Below are 24179 nucleotides of genomic sequence, written 5' to 3'. Positions count from 1 at the left end.
AATAACGAGCACTTTTCGTAAAGAAAAGTTCAACATTTGTGTTCACCAGTAAAACTACCTAAAACCAACTAGATGCGCTTTTTTCAAAAGTAAAACACATCTCAGTATGTTTGTCAACAGGAACGCAATTTGTAAACGCAATTACCTGATGCCTTTCGTTACAACGAGATCTAGCCCTTGTGTACTTTATTAGACAACTCAGCCTTGGAGTAATTTGTGTAGCATTTATAAAATTTCAATCAAATCCATCCATTGGTGATTTCCCCCAAAAAATAAATATTCCGGCCAATGTGACCCATGCTGGGTATAACTAGCTCGACGGCACTTGCTTACTAAAAAAATAAAAATTTGTGTTCAATAATTCTGGGCACAGCCTCAGTGTTCACTTGAAAATTTATAAATATTGCGCTTAATCGTAAAGCGCTCTACTTTTCTTTAACAACACAAAAACAACCAATCGCAATTAATTAAAGTCATCGAACTGAAGCATAAAAATTTCATCAATTTTAACAAATTATAAATTGTTCCTTGAGCAATACATCAGTATCATCAGTTTTCCAGCCAGTTCCTTCTCCCAAGATGGAGCAACAACTGCGTTCGTGATCTGCGTCCGATGAGCACGATCTGTGATCAAAACATCACTTCGATGAGAGCACTGGTTCTTTGAATATCTACTGAGAGTACCAAGGAATAACTGAACGTAAATATTCGCACGAAGGAGGGGAAAAAAAGGGGAAAGGAATTTTATGATATACTCGACAAAATCTCTGGAAGAGTATGATCGCCAAAGTGACATGACTTCCTCTCAAATTATTGAAAAGTCAGACACCAACATTACAGCACCAATCAGAGTGAACCTCATCCCGACTGTCGCGAAGTAGAGTAAACTAATAGTCTGCTCAATATGCGGCAACGTCAGATTAAACAGAGTGTGATGGTAGAAGGTAATTTAGTGTTGAGGCAATGTGCCAGTTTTTCGATAAACGCGGCTATCCTGTTTCTGTCGTTCAAGCGGGCTACCACCGTGCCCAACTAATCGATCGACAGGCAGCACTACAAACGGCCCAGAAGGAGAACACTGACCGCATTCCATTTACTCTTACATTTCACCCTCACAACCACGCAGTTAAATCTATCATTCTTAAAAATTTTAAATTACTCCAAAACGATTCAGAGACTGGCACTATCTTTTCGCAACCCCCACTTATTTCATTCAAACGCGACAAAAACATAGGCAACTTTTTAGTCAGGAGTTCATTTCAAACCTATGACCAATCTGGAACTTTTAAATGCGCTCGCTCACGATGCAAAACTTGTCCTTTCATTCATAACGTAGAGAAAATATCGGGACCCAAAAGATCCATTAAGATCATATAATTACTGACCCTCATAAAATCCTATTGTTCTCTCTCAGCATTATATCGGCGATTTCAGCCTGAGAAAGTATTCATATTGAAGGGGCGACTGAAATCGTCGATGTAATGCAGAGAGAGAACAGTAGGATTTTATGAGGGTCAATAATTATAATAGTTAATTACTTCGGTTCGCAGCATTATTGGGTATAATGCTGCGAACCTCAGTAATTATCTATTAATGATCACTTTACGTGTACCTCCGCCAATGTTATTTACTGCATAACTTGCACTTATTGCAATAAGTTATACATCGGCGAAACAGGAAGACGACTGGGTGACCGATTCCGAGAACACCTTCGCGATGTGGAAAGAAATGACAAGGACGCATCCAAACCAGTCGCTAGACACTTTAATCTTCCTTATCATTCTAAACAGCATATGGCAGTTTGCGGCCTTTCCTTACATCTAGGCAGTTCGGAAAGCCGTAAAACACTAGAACAAAAATTTATATTCCAAATCGGCACCCTTAATCCCCACGGAATCAACGAGCGCTTTTTATTCAACTAATTTATTCCTGTTTTCTCGTCATCACATTCCCACCAATGGCGTAGCTCCACTTCCTACATATAAATCCACACACAACCCACAATTCCTCTAATCGCTCTGACGAAGGGCTAACGCTCGAAACGTCAGCTTCTTTACCCTTTACGGTGGCTAATTTACGTTTTCAACCCAGTTGTTAACACTAAATTACCTGCTATACTCTCCCACCGACGCAGCACCACAGTTTCTTTAGAAACTTACCCCTTTAATCATTTGTGATGGTAGAAGTTGGCTAAGCAGTGAGCGTGCTGCTACACATTCAAAAGCAAATTTGTAGCAGCATGAGGGAGCAATTAACAATCACATCTTGGGAATTTAAGGTTTAAGACTCTTTTTGCGCGCCTACAGAGTGGGTAGGTGTCAACATCGAACATAAATCATTGTCTTCTAGGTGGGAAAAATGTAAGTCGACCTACCTTTGTTTGACCCTCCGCGTAAAGCCGTTGAGTTCTTTTTCTTCTCAATGTGGTCGATTTTCCACTGCTGCAGCACGTCCCCAGTATAAATTGGCCTGAAATCTGAGTCATATGTATCTGTTCTATCTCGCGCATCACTTCCTCTTCGGGATCCGCTGTATTAACTCTACGCTTCTTCGCCTAACTGGTGAAAGCTGCGGCAATTCAGAAGCGCTGACTATCACTGTCTTAGATCTGGTGGAAGGTTTGGGCGTTGTATTTGGGAGAAGTTTATGAGGGCCACTCAAGTAGTTGGAGGAAATCGTGACTCGTTAACCATTCGTAAGTGACGAACAACTTTCGGAAACCCTCGGTTCCGAACGCTCTAAAGTTATCGGGGCAAGAGGACAGACGGCGTGATATTCACGTACACTTTTTACCGATTGAACCAATGACAGATTTGTCTTTTCCTGGCTCAGGTTTCTGAGGTAAAGACCTGAGCACAGGACCATTTATCACCGGTTTCTCTGGCCCCCGACCAGTTTCACTCTCTCCTCGTTCTTTACTTTTGGGATGCCGTCGCTGTTCATGGAGTTTACATCGTGCCTCCACCTCCACAAGCCAAACAGGTTTTTCAGGTTCCTACTCCAATTTTTCTTCCTTAGCTGCCATGTTCTTCTTATTTTTGGCTGCTGCACGGACAATTTCGGCTGCGCTACCCTGGGAACGCTGCTGAAAAAACACAAAAAGAGGAGGAAATGTGAATGTCCCCCTGTAACAATAGATAAACTTACAACTCCCATGAGTGACCAAGTGATGAGAATAAAGAAAAAACAGTAAGGGAAATATTAGTCGATCCAATAACAAATTCTCCGAATTAAGATCAAAAGAATTATATGGCAGACAGTAAGGAGAATTACTCAAGAGATCTTGGGAGTGAAGGAGTTAACAAAATCATTGAGTCTCGTTCATTAGAGATAGCCTAGCTAATCTATCCCTAGACCTGAAGATCAACCGGGAGGATCAGCGATCGGTAAAATATCGTAAATTGCTACCATAAATTAAAATAAATAAACGCTTAAATGTTTGTAGCGCCCTGTAAATAGCGTTGAACCAAACTCGATGAAGAAACATTGAACGCTGAAAAGGAAGGCCACTTTCGCTCGATCAAGGAAAGATCGCCTTGACAGCTCGTCAAACTTTATACATCGACATCGAGTTTAACAAACTCTAGGTCCAAGCAGTCAGTCAAGGCGCCACCAATGCACACGCAAGACATCCCATAAGACATCACGCAAGACATCACGCAGGACATCACGCAAGACATCACGCAGGACATCACGCAAGACATCACACAAGACATCACGCAAGACAAATTGAGGATAAACACCCCTCTACTCCTATATGGTGAACTCCTTGTTCGAACGGTTTGCAGTTTTTTGAGCTTATATATTACCACGACAAAAACAATTGTTTTCCCAATGGACCAACCTTATTTTTAGCTGCGACTTTTTTCTTCTTTAATGCATCAGCCAGCCCTGGTAGAGCTATTCCAGACACAGTTTGGCTCTTCACCTTCGGCTTTGGCTTGGTTTCGTGGTCTCACCGCTTCTCCTACGCCCGAGTGAGGCGGGTTCTTTATGATAAAGCCACCAGTATAACACTGTAGTCTTCATCCATCCTGAAATTAAAATGACTGCATGTACCACTTCGACTTTTACATATCCAGTAATATATGTACTAATGGCTTCTTCAGGGAAGAGGTTGAAGGGTACCTATCAAACAAACATGAGATTATCAGTATCTTTAAGTATTTTAATTCCATCACTAAGTTTGTAGAAGGCTTTTCCAAGGCAAAGAGGTTTAGTGATATCAAACGATGCTGCAGATTGGGCTTAAAGTCAGACAACCCTTGGAATTATCCGAATCGCAGAGATTGTTTTAACTTCCCTGTGGAGAAGGATGTAGCGTTACACGCGATAACTTTCAGTTCTTTGGAAACGAAAATCAAACTTACCCAGTGACCTCAGAGGTGAGAGACAATATAAGCAAATCAGCTCTAGCAACCAAAACTGCATCGTTTCCATCAGAGTTGTTGCAGTGCCAGAAATGTAGCTACTATGGTTTTGAGGTTTATTTCGACCAGCAAATTAACATAAAAAGAAACACCTCCTACGCTATAAGTGCTCTGATATCAGGTCCTCCTACTTGCCAAGGAATTAGTTGTGTTGGCTCAATTTATTGTACAGGGCTGGTGTAACATTCACTTTCACCAACTATGAATCCTTAACAAATGAAACAAGCACTATGTGCGGTCAATTTCCAGAATTGCTGTTTTCTTTAATGTAATAATTCAGTTTTATTATATATGACTAGGTAGTGGTGACAAAGCGAAATAGAATCGATTATAAGATGCGGTCAGTTTATCTTCCCTCCGGCTTATCTCTCACCCTCAAAAATTTCTCAGCGAAGTCTCTATCATGACAAATTTCTTACATGGTGCAACACCAGATGAAACGAATTTTACAAACGCAAATATACATAAAATTCAGCTAGGTTCACCATTCCTGATGGCTAGTGAAATTAGTTTGAAATTATATATCGAAAGTCTTTATAATTTATGACTACATAAACTTTAAAACTGCCAATTGGTCTTTCCAAAGTAACGCAATGCGAAATAAAATAACAAAACCACGGAAATTATTTTATTTGCGTTCAGTTTTAACGAACTAAAAGGAAGGCTTACGGCCCGCCACGGAGGCTGGGTCACGCAATTAAATTGGGTTACAATTATAACAATTTGGAAAATGTGATCATATATTTAAATTTTGTAAGTTACCGCTGTCTCGAGTTGCCACCCATTTATGTTATGCACTCCCTCGCAAACTGAAATTAACTTTCTTAACTGCTTTTAGCGCCACGGTCAGGAAACATGTCTCTCGTCGAAGAATACTGGCAAAAAACAAGACCAACCATCAGAGAAAGAACTAAGTTTGTTTTCAACAACGATCGCTTCAGCGATATCAAGTTTGTTGTTCACAATATGGATGGTGAAAGCGAAAGTAATCAAGTGATTCCTGCTCACAAGTTTGTTCTATCGATCAGCAGTCCTGTGTTTGAAGCCATGTTTTACGGTGAGTTAGCGGAGACTAAAGACTCTATTGAACTGCCTGACTGTGACTACGAGAGTCTATTGGAGTTGTTTCGTTTCATGTACAGCGATGAAGTCAACTTGAGCGGAAGTAATGTGATAGGTGTATTGTACTTGGCGAAAAAATACATGGTGCCTTCGCTCGCTGATAAATGTACCGAATATCTCCTCAAAAACCTGGATCCGTCCAATGTTTTCATCATTCTACCATTCGCTCAGAAATATGAAGAAAAAGAACTGATGGATCGATGCTGGAAAGTGATCGATTGGGAGACAGAGGAAGTTGTGAAATCTGAAGGATTTGTTACCATTGAGAGGCCCTTGCTCGAAACAGTGGTGATCAGAGATACACTGACAATTAAAGAGGTTGATCTTTTTAAAACCGTTGACTTGTGGGCCACAAAGGAATGTGAGAGACAAGGTTTAGAGGCAGATGGTTCAAATAAAAGAAGAATTCTCGGTGAAGAAATTGTCAAAGCAATACGCTTCCCAACGATGACACAGAAAGATTTCGCAAGTGAGGTTTTAGCCAGTGATATCCTCACAAAAGAGGAGATCGTCAGTCTTGTCAGATACCTGAATTTCGTGTCCAGCTCTCCAGCGGGATTTCCCGAGACTAAAAGATGTCAAAATATTCACCGATGTTGTAGATTTCTCAATACGACAAAACGTTGCTTTTATAACGGTACGGAAGATAACATAGATTTCTCTGTGGACAAGGACATTAAGTTACATGGAGTTCGTTTCTATGGCAGTGAGCACTCTACTTACACAATAAACTTGATGCTTTCGATTAAACAAACTGGTCTGGTTTTGTTGTCTTTAAAAAATAAAGAGGTCCAGACGACGGGAAGCGTAAACTTTGATTCTTACGGAATAGAAGTGCCTTTTGACAAAGAAGTCGTTGCACGGAAAAACACTCGGTACTGTATAACTGCGTCCTCCTTCAGCAAAAGGAATGGATGGTTTCAATTCTGTTCAGTGTTCAGGTGTAACATTCACATTTATGGATAGCAGCTCCCTTTCAAGTGGAACTTCTGTTTCAACTGGACAAATTCCCGAAATATTGTTTTCGCTTTAATAAACTAAAACAGTTCATTTCTGTTGGCTTGAATCAGTCAATCAACTGATGCCAATTTGTACAAGCCTGTAGTGAGTAACCAGTTAGGAACATAACGGAAAGGAAATTACAAATCTCATTAGCAAACCGTTGGTAAGGAAAATGTCTATCTTAAACCGAGAGAATATAATTGATATTCTCTTGCTTTAGCTCAACTAGTTAGTCTATTAGAAACAAGATTCAGTTTCCTAAACGACACAACCAAACCCAAAAAAATTTGGCATTCTCTACAAAAAATACTCTGGAAATTGTTAAAATTGCCGTTTCTTCTTCAGCAAAGGCGACCATAAATTCAGTTTCTGGGGAAAGCGTCCAATTAAATAAGTATTTTTGGATGTTGCGTATTGCAATGTTCATAAGCAGAGTTAAGAACAATTATTCTAATAAATTAGAGTTAATCTAAACAAATGCAAACAAAATTTATTTTAAAGAAAGTAACAGAAAAGGACGCTAACAGCGACTCCTTTCTGTTATAAAACTTAATTCTCATTAGTAAAATAAGCAGCAATTCAGCCGACAAAGGAGGAGAATTGGTATTAGTTTTAAAACTCAATCGTGAAAAATCGATACCGATCGATGCAAGATGTCTAACTGACTAAGGTGAGCAAGTTTGGCATGATAAGGATTTTTTTTTTGACAAATTTATAGTAAATTGTTTCAGCCTCGCTTTCATGCGTAAGGTCACGTGACCTATGTAAATTAGCATAAATCGACAGGGAGGATCATGCCCAATCATGTGAGCAAGTTTGGTGTATTTTCGCCTGTTATTAACAAAGTTATGAGAAATTATGTGTTTTAGCCTCGTTTTCACGCTGGATTTCATGGATCAGAATTTAACCCCCCCCTAAAAGCCGTCTGAGCAAGTGCCAAAGCTGGCACCAAAACTTTTCATGTTTAGTAGGACTAATGAACACTTTTACACTGGGTGCTTGCTTTCAGCACGAATTTCAGACGGGACCTTATTTTATGACATTTGCTCCCGGACTATAATTGATAAGGCAAACTGAGCAAAGTGGGAATGGCAGTTCTGCAAGTGACTTCAAAGGAGTTCATTTCTACAGTCACCATTTTCGACGCAAGAAAAACTTTTGACAAAAGAAGATTCAACACGTTTGTAAATTCAAGTTATCTTATATTCAAGATTTATTTCCATAGTTCATTGAAAATGTAGATCTAAAATAAAACCGTGTTTGAAAGGTAACAGTTAACGATGGACGAAATATGTCAAGTGAATATGCATTGTAGAGATAATAACGAGCACTTTTCGTAAAGAAAAGTTCAACATTTGTGTTCACCAGTAAAACTACCTAAATCCAACTAGATGCGCTTTTTTTCAAAAGTAACGCAGAAAAAACACATCTCAGTATGTTTGTCAACAGGAACGCAATTTGTAAACGCAATTACCTCATGCCTTTCATTACAACAAGATCTAGCCCTTGTGTAACTTAATTAGACAACTCAGCCTTGGAGTAATTTGTGAAGCATTTGTAAAATTTCAATCAAATCCATCCATTGGTGATTTTCCCCAAAAAATAAATATTCCGGCCAATGTGACCCACGCTGGGTATAACTAGCTCGACGGCACTTGCTTACTAAAAAAATAACAATTTGCGTTCAATAATTCTGGGCACAGCCTCAGTGTTCACTTGAAAATTTATAAATATTGCGCTTAATCGTAAAGCGCTCTATTTTTCTTTAACAACACAAAAACAACTAATCGCAATTAATTAAAGTCATCGAACTGAAGCATAAAAATTTCATCAATTTTAAAAAATTATAAATTGTTCCTTGAGCAATACTCAGTAAATAGGAATAAGTTTAGCGAGCGATAGGTGTTTGAATGTGTTTTTTTAATATGTTTTTGTAAAAATCATAGAAATCTGTTGAACACATTAGAAATCATATTTATCAAATGCAAGAAGGGAGAAGAGATATGCACTTTGCTATGTTTTTTTTCCGACGTCAAACGTAACTTGAGTTTCTGCTGCCTCCTGCAAATCGAAAGAATTCAAAGTTTAGATGTATACAACACAATAGGTAACAAGTGTCCTTCTTTACACAGGGCAAACATAGCACCACGGTGAAAGCAAGTAGACTGGTTCCGAAAATAACGGTATCATCAACGACATTAGCGTCTCCCATTTAAAACAAACAAACCGAAAAAACGAAAGAAAAAAAGAAGGAGGAACAATGAGCCATCAAGTTGACAGCCGTAGGCTGATGCTTAGGCTTAAGTGCAGGGGCATAGCTACGGGGGGCTCCTTACATGCCCGTCCTACCCCCACCTCCGTAAGACTAACGTGGCGAACAAACCCTGAGTAATTAAGTCTGTACAACAAGAGCATTCGATCGCCGTTGTGAACATATTTTGGTGAAGTACACAGAAATAAAAAGCAGACTACGTTAGTGCAAAATACTTCGCTGCTTTTTTTTTTTTTGTACTAACAAGAATGCTATCCCGCTGGTGTTAGCGCGAATGGATCATACAGCCTTAGGCATCAACTTCTGCAAGGAAATAGTAGTCAAATGGAAATCATTGGCCGTAATGACGAAGACTCTTGACCCCCTTTTTCGATTGTCTTGATGCAAACGATATGACCCCGCTAAACGCTGGTTGTAGTTAGTTTCTACTTGACAGAAATACTTACCACGAGGACACGCTCTTTTTTTCTTCTCAAACTCCTTCATAAAACTCGGTACCGACTCTGCCGAATCTTCCGATGGTCCTTTTGGGGCCACGATCGGTTGGTTTCGTCGTGTGTTTTTCAGTCTCCGTTGCCATTCGGGTCTTTCTGTAGAGTTGTCTGTTTTCTCAGGGAGCTCTTGACCTGGCAAAAATTCTCGGCGCTTTCTTCTCTCGGCGATTTCCCTTTGCCATAGCGGTAGTTCCGAAAACGTACTCGGTTCATTCTCTTTGCCGGAGGCCTGGTTACCAGTGACCGGAGAGCGTTGCTTTCGTTTTTCAGCCAGTTCCTTCTTCCAAGGTGGAACAACAACTGCGTTCGTGATCTGCGTCTGATGAGGACGATCTGTAATCAAAACATCACTTCGATGAGTGCACTGGCTCTTTGAATATCTACTGAGAGTACCAAGGAATAACTGAACGTAAAAATTCGCACGAAAGAGGGGAAAAAAAGGGGAAAGGAATTTTTCTGATATACTCGACAAAATATCTGGAAGAGTATGATCGCCCAGGTGACATGACTTCCTCTCGAATTATTGAATAGTCAGACACCAACATCAGTACTAACCAGGGTGAACTAATCCCGACTGTCGCGAAGCAGAGTATGCTGATAGTCTGCTCAATATGCTGCAACGTCAGACTAAACAGAGTGCGATGGTAGAAGTTGGCTGAGCAGAATTGAAGGTCTCTCATTCACAAGCAAATGTGCAGCAGTTAGAGGGAGCAATTAACAATCACATCTTGGGAATTTCAGGTTTAAGACTCTTTTTGCGCGCCTACAGAGTAGGCAGCTGTCAACATCGAACATAAATCATTGTCTTCTAAGCGGGAAAAATGTAAGTCGACCTACCTTTGTTTGACCCTTCGCGTGAAGTCGTTGAGTTCTTTTTCTTCTCAATGAGTTCGATCTTCCACTGCGGCAGCACGTCCCCAGTATAAGTTGGCCTGAAAGCCGAGTCATATGTCTCTGCTCTATCTCGCGCATCACTTCCTCTTCGGGATCCGCTCAGGTCCCCGTATGGCACGGCTGAAGTTGAAGGTCCTGAAGATTTCTTTTCCACTCTGGCTTGTATTAACTCTACGCTTCTTCGCTTGACTGATGAAAGCTGCGGCACTTCAGAAGCGGTGACTGTCACTGTCTCTGTCTTAGATCTGTTGGAAGGTTTAGGCGTTGTACTTGGGGGAAGTTTATGAGGGCCACTTAAGTAGTTCGAGGAAATCGTGACTCGTTCACCATTCGTGGGTGACGAGAAACTTTCGGAAACCCTCGGTTCCAAACGCTCTAAAGTTATCGGGGCAAGAGGAGGGATGGTGTGATACTCACGTGCACTTTTTTCTAGTTGAACCGACTGTGAACTAGATGTTTTTTCGGGAGGCGTTCGTGTGCGCAATGGTGTTGCTTCGGTATTCGTGACTGAAGAACTCGAGGGTCTTGCGAGACGGCGAGCAATAGGTTTCAAACGTACTGGTTGAAAACTTCCCTTTATTTCATCTGCTTGGTTATCTAAAGGACCTGCTTTAGACACGGGACGAAGACAAACATTAAACGACTTCGTAGCATCGCTGTCGTCCTCGGATTTGGTTGGAACTGCGTCAGGTTTCTGAACAGGACGAAGCACAATATTGCGAAAAACGGTCATCGCCCCACCACCGACAGATTTTTTTTTTCTAACTTCAGGTTTCTGAGGTAAAGACTTGAGCACAGGACCATTATTCACCGGTTTCTCTGGCCCCAGACTAGTTTCACTCTCTCCTTGTTCTTTACTTTTGGGATGCCGTCGCTGTTCATGGAGTTTCCTCCGTGCCTCTGCCTCCACGAACCAAGCAGGTTTTTCAGGTTCTTTCTCTAATTTTTCTTCCTTGGCTGCCATGTTCTTCTTATTTTCGGCAGCCGCACGGACAATTTCGGCTGCGCTACCCTGGGAACGCTGCTAAAATAACACAAAAAGAGGAGGAAATGTGAATGTCCCCCTGAAACAAAAGATTAACTCTACAACTCCCATGAGCGACCAAGACAGAATTTCTCCCTACATTATTAAAACAATATTGAGCAGATAAGTGATGAGAATAAAGTAAAAACAGTAAGGGAAATATTAGTTGATCCAATACCAAATTCTCGGAATTAAGATCAAAAGAATTATATGGCAGACAGTAAGGAGAATTACTCAAGAGATCTTGGGAGTGAAGGAGTTAACAAAATCATTGAGTCTCGTTCATTGAAAATTGAGGATAAACAAACCTCTACTCCTATATGGTGAACTCCTTGTTCAAACGGTGTGCAGTTTTGTGAGCTTATATGTTATCGCTCCAAGAAAAAATTTTTTCTCCAATGGACCAACCTTATTTTCAGCTGCAATTTGTTTCTTGATTAATGCATCAGCCAGCCCTGGTAGAGCTATTCCAGACACAGTTTTGCTCTTCACCTTCGGCTTTGGCTTGGTTCGTGGTCTCACCGCCTCCCCTACGTCCCACTGAGGCGGGTTCTTTATGATGAAGCCACCACCAGGTGTGACACTGCGGTCTTCTTCCATCCTGAAATTAAAATGACTGTATGTACCACTTCGACTCTTACATATCCAGTACTATATGTACTAATGGCTTCTTCAGGGCAGAGATTGAAGGGTACATATCAATAACCAATGGCCGTACCCGTTTCAATTGAGGTATAGAAACCAAACCACAGTTGTCACAACGATCACACATAAGACAAGAACGACAAAGCGTGACAAACTTACGATGCGAACATTTCTTCGGGAGCGTAAAAAGCTGACGACCGAGACACGATTTATTTCAGTTATACACCTTCATGGTTGAGAGGATGGCATGAAATTTCTCAAGTAGTCACAGAGCACACAAGAGCAATCCCGATACAATCCTGGAATACGTTTCATGCACAATTGAAATTACTCTAATGGTAAATTTAAGCAACACAATCCCCTATAATTTCAGCAATAGAAGCATTAGAAAACCCAGAGCAGAAACGAAAGCAAAGTTCCAGGTACGTGTTCAACATAACAACAACAAAAAAAGAGCTTTTTAGTGATAACTGACTCGGCCAACAACGAATGGTCTCCTACTTGTCTTGCGTCATATTTGAGACAAGGGAAGCACATATAAGAGTAGTCTACCCTCCCCCCCCCAAAAAAAAACACATGTTCGTATTCAATACCATTCACACCCTATCAACCATCTTTGCCTTAACTCCCTTGAAATTTGTAGAGATGAGTTCATATCGCTAATATCGTGTACTGCTTCAACTATATCAGGTAAAAGTAATACTCACGACTCCTCTCCTTCGCTGATAACAAATGAATCATCAAAATCTTCATTAAAACTTGACCTCAAACTTTTCCGCCTGGAAGCAGCTGAGGGTTTTCTGCGATCCTTTAACGAGCCTGACCTCACCAGAGGGATTTTAGACTTTTGAATTTCCGAGTTTAAAGTTGAAGCAATCTGCAAAATAGTATGGTATCCACTTGAAATTTCGTTCGAATATTCCGTTCTGAGGAAACTTAATTCAATAAGCGAGCTACACTCTAACATAACGGGCTGAAGGTCTTTCCTTCGGCAAAAACACGCGTTAGTGCGCATCCAGCGCGCAAGTAACCCACACATGAGATGCGCTTCCTGTGGACGGGCAATGCGCGTTTCACTTCCCAAGTAAGTGCAAAACAGGGCCAACCATTTGCCCTGGAGAACAAAGCCAGTGACAAGTGGAGGGGACGGGGGAAAACGCGTTGAAATGCGGAAGCACCCGCCCCCTAACCATTTAGCCTCACTGCCACTTAAAAGGGCCGTATCCAGGATTTTGGCTATTTTAACTATTAATTATTATAAATTTTGTTAACAAAGGAAGATCTCAGTCATCCCTGGACCTCTTCTTTGAAGAGGGCTGGGATGTTTATAAATGTCCCCTGTAATCCATAAATGGTATCTATGGCCAAAAAGTGTCAAACTAAGGCGCCAATTCACTCTCTCTGAAACAAACAAGAGGATCTCTCACCGGCACAACCACGGATAAGTCAACCTCTGAGGCCGATTTACTTCTGAACGGTCTAGTCTCGTTGTTCTCCATCTAAGATGTAAAAAAATCCAGCTTAAATAATATACAGAGAGGACAAAAACAAATGTTACTTTAATAATTACATTTCTGCTTACACGAAATTCATTTGATGAGGATGGTGCAGCTCGGATCTTTCTGAGAAACTCTTCCTGCAAAAAATAAGGTACGAGTGGTTATATTTAAACACACGGAACACGTAAATCGAATTGATTACAAACGGTAACGCGCTTCTTTTGCGAATCTCATTTGTTGCTATGTAAAATAAGATTTATTGCAAACTATGCTGTAAAGAAAGTTCACAGAATTCCCAGACACTGTCACAAAATATGTCGTACGTTAAATAGGACACAAAAACGTCACAGAGAGCGGCAAAACAAGTCAAAGTAGAAACCGATAAATTTTACGACCCTTTTAAAAATAAATTCTTCACAATTGTTGTTCGCCTTGCATTTGACAACATTTGTGTTCTTAGCATAACAAATATTCAGTATTGAGACAATTCCCTATAAACTGCAATGGAAGTGAATATTGTCGCTAAGTCCCCCAGGAAGAACCCAAGGGGTTTATTCAACAACATAAGCTGAGCACTGAGAAAATAAATGTAGAAATTGAGTTGTCACGCAGGGGTTTCTGAGAGAAACTGTTTGATCTTTCATTATCTCTTTTTAAAACAAGAAAAAAATTACTTTCAAAAATTAGCATTTCATTAACGTAAGAACTCTGCGTGAGGCGATTATGACAAGATATCAGGTAATTCTTAACCATGAATCGCCACTGAGCAATTAAACTTATGTAAATTATTATTTTAAAAAAAGCGTGTATACATTGTAATCTTCCCTTCCCTCTAAGATATTATTGTACTTACCGTATCTGGATCACCCTCAACATTTTGTCCAATTGATGATACTAATGTTTCTGGAGCTTTTCGAGCACTTTTACTTATCACCTACGATAAAACCAAAAGAATTTTGTTAAGCTGGGCTTGATTTCTGTCCCAATCTCATGCAAATAGCTACTGGCCACCCAAGCCAAACAGTTTGCCTGTGCCCACTTAAAACAATCGGCAGCAGAGAGAAGCACTGTGTGAGTACAGAGCCACCTTAAAATGTAAGAAATCACTCTCATTTTGCTCAATAAACAGTACCTCAGCTCTCTCTTGAACTTCAACTAAGAATGAATCCTGTTTTCTTTTCTGTGAAACTCCTTTACCAGAAGATTCTCCTTCATCATCCCCTGCTGCTGCATCTCCCAAACCCATCTTTGTTGATGAATCCCTTGTTTTGGAAACAGGTTTCAAATTCATCACAAGGGTTGATTTTGTTGATTTCTTTACAAGTTCACTAACCAAATTTTCACCAGCTACATTTAAAAGGTGAAATGCAACAATAAGTTAGTTCATGTAATTTGGCTGCCACAATCTTTATAAACAAATAGGCGCTTGATAGTTACAACTTACAAAACTGATGTCACTGCTTTCTGACTGAGGAACACTAAAATAAGTTAAAATCTGTCAAAATAACACTCTCACTTTCTCGTGAATGGTTTAGAGGTGTCCAATGAATAACCTGTGCACTGAACTGTGTGGTACTTTTCTCCAATTTTTGCTTGCTGATAAATTTGTGCCCTGCACACTACCTGTTCCCATGACTGACTGTCCCTATAGCTATGTTCTCTTGACCCTTAAACTCCCACAAGTGATTAACATGTAACCTCTTCTTATACTATCCATACATTTTCCAACAAATGGGTAATAAGAATACTCAAGCTTATCAAGTGGATATTGTTTTCTTGATTGAATACCAAATTCATGTAACTAATTAACAATGAGATGTGCAACAGCTATTGACAACACAACAACACAATCGCTCACAAATCTCTGCTTAGACACCCTTTTCCAATCTGGTTGGCAGAAGTATAAGGCTGTTTAGGATAGAACAGCAAGTAGCTGGAAGATTTCGAAGCCATTAGATTTGCCTGTGAGAGGAAGTGAAAGCACTGGAAAGACACAAGCAATCAGATCTTGTGAATTAAAGGGGTTAACACCACACCCCTCTGGGATAAGACCAAGAACTGAACATACTGTTCTGAAAAATGGAGGCTAGTGATTATTATAAACATACACATACTCTACACAAATTGATAAATCACAATCCATTGATCATACCTGAGCTGTATCCATCCTCATAAGTTGAACTTGAGGAGGTCTAAATAATGGCAGAAAAACATTTTACGTGAGAAAAAAGTAAAAAAACCTGTTCACAAGTGTCAGTAACAACTCATTTTTGGTTACAAGCATTTGCCTGATTTTCTTGTCTAGAAAAAGCAATTGGAATAAATCAACTGCACATTCTTAAACCCTGGAAATTGGCTTTGGGTTTTTTTTTTTTCGGCAAACTCCTTACTTTAATAATTTCACTGCAGATCATACAACTGAACAAAAATGGCCATGATACTCATAGCTGTAAGAAGTATCCACCTAGATGGCACCAAATATATTTTTAAGTGCAGGCCTTGAGGGGTTAAATTTCAGGAAAATGATTGCAGAATTCAAATTGGAGAGGAGTCTTTCATTCATTATACAATTTTTATGCAATCAGAGAAAGACAACTTTTTCTGCCCTGGAATATTAGAAAACCTGATCATTAGAGCCCAGAAAAATGTAGCCCCATATACTTACAGTATAGCTCAGAGATACATGGCAAAAAAAACATGCAAAGGTTTTGCACGTGCATTGGCCATCTAACTCTGGGCTGTGCTGTATGTAGACTTTGCCTGGATTGCAATTTTCCTTTAATTGTTCAAAGACTTTAATTACTTTAAAATGGGCATACAAGTTATGCAATGACTACAGTTCAGTTAGAAAATTTTAGTGAGGACTCTTCATGAGTAAAATCTTAGCTGTGGAAGTGACTGTGGAAGGATTTTGTCTCTTACTTTAAATAACTAGTATTATTTCAAAGAAAGGGTCATATTGTGCAAGTCACCTCTTTAAGAAGTTCCCTCTCCTTGTCTTCCTTGAACCTGTCTAACAGACCACGCACAGAATCAATATCATCCTTCATTTCTTCATCACTGCCATCACTCTGTGAAAAAAAAAAAAGAGTTGTCAACCCTACAGTACATCTACAGTAATTCACCCTCTCCTTCCATCCTCAAGTATATCATTAGTTGATTTTCATTCATACAGCCTTGTAACAAGTATGTGCCTAACCAAAAGACAAATAGTTTGCTACCTCTTGCCTCAAATAAGGGTGCTACTAGAAAAGTGGGCAGCAATTATTGTACTTAGGATTTGCGTAAGACTGAAGTTCTTTTCCATCTGTTAAAGTCATCAGTGAAAAATGGTTGACAGAAGACAGACAGATCCAGATTTCCTTTAACACTTTAACCTCCAAGAGTAACTAACATCTTTTTTCTCCATCAAGGTCACAAGAATAAAGGAAATAATCATTAAAGAAGCTCTTGACTGTTCAACCATTTCTCCCCATCAGCACCTTACAAAATGTATGGAGGACAATATGGAAAATATGCATACTGATGCTAGGCTGTAAAGGTTAAGTAGAGACTATAAGTTTCCCTTCAATGTAGATAATATGACTGCCTATAAAAGGCAACAAGTCAGTGCACATACCACACAGCATTCTGTAATATTATACACAAGATTAAAATTATACACAAGATGACAAGAGGATTTGAAGTAAACCAGAAACTACAATTTTCCACATCTAAAAAATACATGTACTTCTTTGTTCTCTGACACTATACACTGTATGCAAAATTAAATAAGATTTGATCAGGTCAAAATTTAGTTTTTGCTGTTTTGTGTGGGTAATTAATCTTATTCACTGTCATGCAAACAAATGACCTAGTGTTATAAGGTCAATGACGGATTTCCCCGATTTTGATTTAAGCCACAGACATGTTGACATACATTTAAACTCAGAACAAGACACAACTGTTTGCCAGAAAAAATACTTTGTAAAACTTTTTCAAAACAATTATCTTATTCCACCAAGCTGCCACACAAATAATTTTTTTGTTTTCTAAATAAACTCAGGTTTTTTTTAATTCATATCTTCATGATGCTGGTCTTTACATATCTTAATAAAATATATTACACTTAATGTTACAACTACCTTTATTTGTCTGCAATAGTCACAGCTGTACTCACTAGCTTACTTCATTTCAAAGGCTGATTAAATTTGAAGTATACTGTGAATGCATCACAATGAGGCCAAAAAAACAATTCACATGTACCCCAAAGAGATTATCTGTTGAGAATGTGCAAATCTTAAACAACAAGCTAAATAAGTCCCATTGTAATTCTCTCAGAATTTCTAAATTTTGTTCCCTTCACTGTCAGCTGAAGTCCCACTTGTCAGGACTTTCTATATTCCAGCTACAATGTAGTTATTACAGCTGCAGTAACAATCCTGTACACAGAATGCAAATAATATCTTGAAGCTAAGTACTATTAATAGCAAAATAAGTGTTTGTGGAAAAGCATTCAGTCACTTTTGTACCTCATAACTGTACAAAGTATTTCTTCTAACAAACAGTTGTGTCTTGTACCTATCTTTAAGACCTAGCATGTACCTTACAAGATTTCATTGAATGATAGACTAACATTTCATATAAAAAGAAATCTGAACCAAAAAACCATTGACAAAACAATGGCACCTTTAAAACTAATCACCTCTACACAATTGCTGTAATTCCAAACTGATAATTGTGAAAGTGCAAATCTGTCTCTTACAGAAGAACACTTTATCTTGATGTAATTTCCGCATGAGTCACCTAATTTACTTCAAAAATGTCAGCATTCACAAGTGATTCACCGATAACATAACAATGATTTCACACAATAACTCACAAATCTCTGTTTAGGCACCCTTTTCCAAGCTGTTTGACTGAAGTTAGGTTGTTTAGGATAGTACAACAAGTAGCGAGAAGGTTGCAAAGCCATTAGATTTGCCAGTGCCGCAAGAAAGTGAAAGCATTAGAAAGACTCGAGCAACTCTTACACCACACAGTCAATTCACTTCAGGTTGTCAACTAAACCTCTTGCAATCATTAGCCACACTAATTAGTTTGGGTTCATTTGCAATGAATAAATATTCATTCAGACTATCACTCTTACCTTATTGTTTACAGCAGTTATGCATATAAAAACCATATTTCATGCCATAAGGTCTCATAAACTACAGGTGCCTTGGTTAAATTTCAAGCTTCTGCTCAATTCTTGAATATTAACCAGTTTGTCACCCTACTCAGTCAGGAAATTGAAAACTGACTTGACATGGTTAATTACTAATTAAAAAGGAACAACCACTTTGTTTTCAACTATGAGGAGAGGGAAATGTAGAAACTCAAAATCATCATAAAAAGCTGTTGAGGATTTACATTCACTGTAGATTTTCAAGAGAAACCTATTCAGGATTCCTATACAGCCAGCAATATCATTTTCCATTTTGAACTGGTTTTTTTCCTTTTTTAATCACACAACCACAAATTAAAGGGAACTTTAAAGTATGCAAATTCTATTTCCTGTCACACATCCATGTGAAAGTCGAGTTATTGAAATCCACAACCAATTTTAAAGAACATATTTACAAAGCAAATTGCACCCAAATCAAGATACTGCATAATTTACATACCAGTAACCATGCAAATAACTCAACAATATTCTTTCACAACAATACCTCTTTAAAATGGAATTCAAATAAGATAAAACAGTAATTTATTAATCACACATTCTGAAACAAAACTGCAGGTTCTGAAAAATTAATAAAAAATTCATTAACACCTTTTACAAAATATGTAACCATAATTATTTTTGATTGTTGCATTATTTTGGTTACCATGGCTTGCATATTAACCTAAATTAATTATAGTGCTTCCAAGTTCAAGTTCAAAACAATTCAATATGCTTTTTAAAACAATATTAGTGTGAAGATGAAAACAAATGTCATGTGGTCAAATACTTGCAGTCAAGTATAAGGAGTATTCATTGTGTACCTTGTTAAAGTTGCATCTACTTGCCAAATTCACCCCAAAAAATCATCAAGCTCTAATTAACTTATAACATAAAGTAAAAACTCCATGGCTGCTGATGTTGCCTTTTTGTAAGTAGTATTATCATATCACTGTAACAAAAGAAATATAGAATGCAATGATGTTGTCATCTAGCCATTTAAAACTGAGAGACTTGAATGTTACAAATTATGTCAACTCCTTTGACAAAAACAAGAATATTCAACCTCTGTTCTTAAATTATAACTAATTCTTTTTTTATTCATGCTGATCATTCAGACACCAACTCAAAATCTTTTATCTCAGATCTTCAACACTGGTATCTTGAACAAATATCCTTTAACATTGAATTACATGAATATGTATAACTCAGAGATTGAAAGTCTGAAAAAATTGAGTTTGTCAATTATCTGCACCTGTCCAATGACTCCAATCTATAATCCTCAAAGTCCCTAAAAGGGCAGTTATGTGAAATAACCCTCCAGTGCATGCAGACAAAGTCAGTACCCCATATTATGTCTAGGCAACAGGTATCATATAATACATGTAGTTCCGAGAATAATATACCATTGTATGCTCATAATCTTGAAACAGTGACTGATATGTGAATCAAGTTCATTGTTCTCCCTTATTTTAAGCACAACAGGTAAAATATTTTCAAATAGGTAAAGCAATCCTTTTATCTGTTGCATTTTCAAGAATTCCAACCAATTTTAGACTGTACTAAGAGGTACTACAGGCAAATTTTACTTGTCATAGCCTGAAAATAGGAACACAGCAAGTTCCCACATAAAAAATCAAATGAGCTCTTGCTGACCATAACTCTACATCAGATGATAGTCTAATAAAAATTCCTCTTTTCAGCAACAAGTCAGGTAACTACAGGCACATTGCATGATATATGTATCCTATTCCTGTAATAACTGTTATTTTTAGGGAATAGAGCCTTAAGAAACATTTCATATCTTCTTTGAGCAGACTTCTCATCACAGTTGAATCTCAAGCTGGTGCAAAACTGACTCTAACCCAACACATGTGAGTAAATGTAACCAATTCAAAAATTTGCAGTCTCACATTTTTTCCTTAACTTCTCAAAAAGTAACCTGATTTGAAAACTTAACCCTAATCCACAATTCCTTTTATTTTAATCCTGATTTCCTTCCTGCTAGGTAAACTGAATTCCTTATGAAAACAAAATTTAAGAAAACTGGCTCATCTTTGGGATATTATTCAATTAGTCTCATTCATGATTCAAAGCACATAAGTTACCAACAATGTAATATGAACTTGGACAACCAACTTTTGTCCTAAAATAATGCTGTTCTCATTTTGAAGGTTCAAGCACCTTTTGGTACAAAGTAAGTAATTCCAGCATTATAATTGTATATGAAAACAAACTCAATTTTTATGTCTCAAATCAGGGAATCCTGACAAAAAAAAATTTTTAGAAAGTACACTTAAGTTTGATTCTTACACAGGGCACATCGACAGATACCCCTGCCACATGTTTCTTTTTGATATACATGCAGAGCAATTATGAACAAGATATTCTGTAGATTTAAATGACTGAAAGGTTCTGCCATTCACCACAACAACCTTGTTCTTGTTTCAAAAAAAAATTGGTTATTGCAACCTGAATTCCAAAATTAATTTACTAAAGTGTATACAATGTAACTCAAGAGGTCATTAGAAATCTGAAAAAAAATTCCCTTGCTGCTACACGTAATCCTTTGCATAAATTTTGATAGCCTGAGTTGTGTTTGATTGAGATGGGGAGAATCTTCCTCTGTCCTGTAGTACTAGTCTACACCCCCGTTGTTCTACTACACATCTTACTGGAAGCCTTGAATGGTGCTTCCTTTGTCCACTTCAGTCTCTGTCACATTGGCTAGCCTTACTAAGTCTCAATAAGTTTCATACGTATGTAAAAAAAAAAAAAAAAAAAAAAGGCCTGTTTCCACTCCAGTTTTAACACTATTATCTGAAGATAGGTAATTTCTTGAAAGGTACCCAAAAGATTAAGAGCTCAGACAAGAGAGCTTGGAAACCTAACTGGATCATAGCCTTGGAGTTCCTTCCATGCAATGTCAACTTCAGATTTCAATGTCTCATGGCTGGATTCTTTTCAAAGGATTCTAATAGATCAAGAGCTTAGACATACCTTCACCTCACATCTGTAGAAACTATGCATAGAAAGATTGCAAATTTGGAGACCTTGTAGTCAGACACACTAATAACAGACTTGAGTCCATGTCTGCCATGCATTATAGTTGGTCACATAATACAGGGTCTGGGTTAAAGATACTGACAAGTGGATTAAAAATGTAACATTTGAAACCAATTGTCTGCATAGTCAAAGCTTTTCCAAGATTTGTTCTACTACAAAGTGGTATTGACTATTAATATTCCACTGCAATGGACAATAACAATGGTAAAAAGGGCATCATAAATGATAACACAGAATTTTCACCATAATTTTCAAAAATGTAACTTAAATTTACAGACAGGACAATAAACTTTTCTTCATAATTAATAAAAGAAAAAAATTTTTATAATCATATCCAAAATATAAGTGTATTTACAGACAGAAAGCAACACCTTGGCCTGAGTTCACACTGAAAAAGTTTTGTCTTCAAATGGCTAATGAAAGAAAAAGCACTGACTGCAGGAAGGAAGTTGAACAATGGATGCTTTCATGAAAATCCTGGATAATTATAACCAAAGACTAACAAGTCTACACAGCTGTTATTTCCTTCTCTTTATTTTAACCGAAAAAGGTCTTCAAAAGTCTATCTTTTGGACATGCTGGCAAATATCTATTATGATACTATTTGGTGTGTACACCACAGAAAAAAAAAATTTTGGTACACCTGTAACACTTTCCTTAAAATCTACCAAAAAAAGCTCAGTTAGTCATTGCTTAGGGCTGCTGAGAAATAGAGAATGAAAATTTTCAATGTGTTTAAGAGTGCAATATTGCTCGAAACACAGACCATGAATATTTTGGCTTGGACCATTCAAGGTTATTCAGTGTTAGAGTTATTGGGTGCAATATCAAGAGTATCAAAAACCGATTTATTGCAAATGGTCGCTAATACTAAAGCATTTGTTGATAACAGGAGGATAGTAGCTCTTAAAAGTGAACAGATGGAAAAAAATTATCTAATGCCTCTACAAAAAATAAAATTGCGAGATCCGCAAAAGGATAAGAGTAGAAAGAGAGCGCCTCAAGCTAATTCTTTATTTATTATAACGGGAACAGACTGGGCAATTAGATTTGCCTAATGCGCGTGAACTAATAATTAGACGACATCAATATAATACTGACAGCACTTGAATAAATCCTGTCTTATACCACCCGGTTGCCAGTGCTGATCGGCCGTAACAGAAACAAGATTAAATTTTCTTTTGTGAGACTTCAAGGGATTTGAGGCTAGAACATGAAAAAATGCCACTTCGAAACTTCAAATACTTGCTAAACCAAACACTTTCACCATGTTACAACTAATTTTCCCTTTGGCTATATATACTCGTCTATCGATAACCTTGATATTTAAGTCCGCGTCAGCGAAGATATTAAAAACCCAAATTAAAATTAAAACTTTTCCGCGATTTGATCATATTTCGGCACAAAACTGCCTTAATTCGTAGGTAGATATGAATATCTTACCAACAGTAGGCAGGGGTTTTCAATCGGCTCACAGATATGTTGATAAAATCGGAGGAAACCGTGAACTAAGAATCGTGAGCTAGTGCGTCAGCAGTAGATAAGTAATCAGTCTGTTCTAGTTTCTAAAGCCCTTGAATTTTTAAGTACTGAAACACTACAATAACTTGATGGGAAAATGGGAAAATTAGCACAGATAGGCCTGTATAGTGCGACGTTCATTCATCAGACGTGTTTATCGGTCAGATAAAATAACATTACACCCGCGATCGCGCAACGTCTGTAAAAGACGAGTCGGTTCTCCGGTGCTTGACAACATACTGGATAAGTAAGGAACCAAAACATACCTTCACTTCCATTTTGACACCTTCAATGAAGACTCAATTGTAGAGGCAGCTGTATTGTCTTTTGTGATGTACTCCTCGAAAACTTTACAGCACAAACTAGCTCGTCAAAGGTCAACAGCCTTGCTCAGCCGGCCGGGGTGAATACGAACGGCTTCAGCAACAGACAGCTTGACTTTCCAGTCCACATTTACATATCATTCTGGCACAGCTTGAGGTAATGACTTTCCTTAATCCCCTAGATCAAGAAATATCCCTCGCTAGACCACAATTACCGCAAAACAATCACCAAGCTGAACTCAAAGCATAACAAATTACGAACAAACGCTTCAACGCGCGTGTATCAAAACGCTGCCAAATTTACGGATTGTGATTGGTCGATTATGTTACTTTTGCTTGCGTAATAAATTGATTTTTCGAAAGTTCGCATTTCCCCTTAAGTGAGTACGGAAAATATTGCCTACCGAAAGATTAGAGCTCTCAATTTCGCTAACTATTCATGAAATCTACAAAAAAACATTGATAGCGGGGAGGCAAATATCTAAGAATGATTGAAATATTGCTTGTCGAACTGCGTATCATATTGTTACGTCACAAAAGAAGAAAACATCAAACTTTACGTCGATCAAAACGAAGTCAGTAAATGATAAATGACACCGGCCAGGTCTGTGGGAGTTAAAACTTTACTGATCAAACAGAAACCTTTTCGTGAAAAAGCTTTGAGTTTGATTTTCTTAACATCCACCTCAACTTTCATCAATAACT

General features: G+C 38.2%; 1 protein-coding gene and 1 pseudogene across 8 annotated transcripts; one reads left to right on the top strand and one right to left on the bottom strand.

The window, feature by feature from the left end:
* Nucleotides 1-5219: 5219 nt before the first annotated feature.
* Nucleotides 5220-6735, top strand: LOC149036219 (BTB/POZ domain-containing protein 6 pseudogene; annotated as a pseudogene).
* A 1000-nt stretch (nt 6736-7735) lies between these two features.
* LOC113675478 (uncharacterized) lies at nt 7736-23967 on the bottom strand. 8 transcript variants are annotated; one of them, XM_089189789.1, is made up of 12 exons: nt 23418-23967; nt 16355-16453; nt 15535-15574; nt 14515-14729; nt 14236-14316; nt 13466-13519; nt 13311-13382; nt 12591-12760; nt 11647-11839; nt 10158-11238; nt 9273-9653; nt 7736-9129 (listed from the first exon to the last, which is right to left on the bottom strand). In XM_089189789.1, the coding sequence occupies exons 1-12, from the start codon at nt 23427-23429 to the stop codon at nt 9116-9118; spliced, it is 2412 nt and encodes an 803-aa protein (XP_089045915.1). In that variant the 5' UTR covers nt 23430-23967; the 3' UTR covers nt 7736-9115. The 8 variants fall into 8 exon arrangements, with proteins under 8 accessions (XP_089045915.1, XP_089045913.1, XP_089045914.1 ...); XM_089189787.1 differs by having other exon boundaries at nt 7736-8615; XM_089189788.1 differs by having other exon boundaries at nt 7736-8615; nt 10158-11235.
* Between the last annotated feature and the right edge of the window lie 212 nt (nt 23968-24179).

This window comes from Pocillopora damicornis, chromosome 12 (genome assembly GCF_964200805.1).
Source record: "Pocillopora damicornis chromosome 12, jaPocDami1.2, whole genome shotgun sequence".
In the NCBI taxonomy this organism is placed as follows: domain Eukaryota; kingdom Metazoa; phylum Cnidaria; class Anthozoa; order Scleractinia; family Pocilloporidae; genus Pocillopora; species Pocillopora damicornis.
This window is presented reverse-complemented; position numbering and strand designations above follow the sequence as displayed.

Bases quoted from the DNA above. Each gene is read 5' to 3' on its own strand.
- LOC113675478 (XM_089189783.1), bottom strand. From the start codon at position 18,336: ATGGCTTTGCAACCTTCTCGCTACTTGTTGTACTATCCTAAACAACCT. The intron at 15,575-16,354 runs GTGACTTGCACA...GCCATTATTTAG, and splicing joins AGAGGGAACTTCTTAAAGAG to ACCTCCTCAAGTTCAACTTA. The intron at 13,383-13,465 runs GTAAGCAGAAAT...TTTACATCTTAG, and splicing joins CCTCATCAAATGAATTTCGT to ATGGAGAACAACGAGACTAG.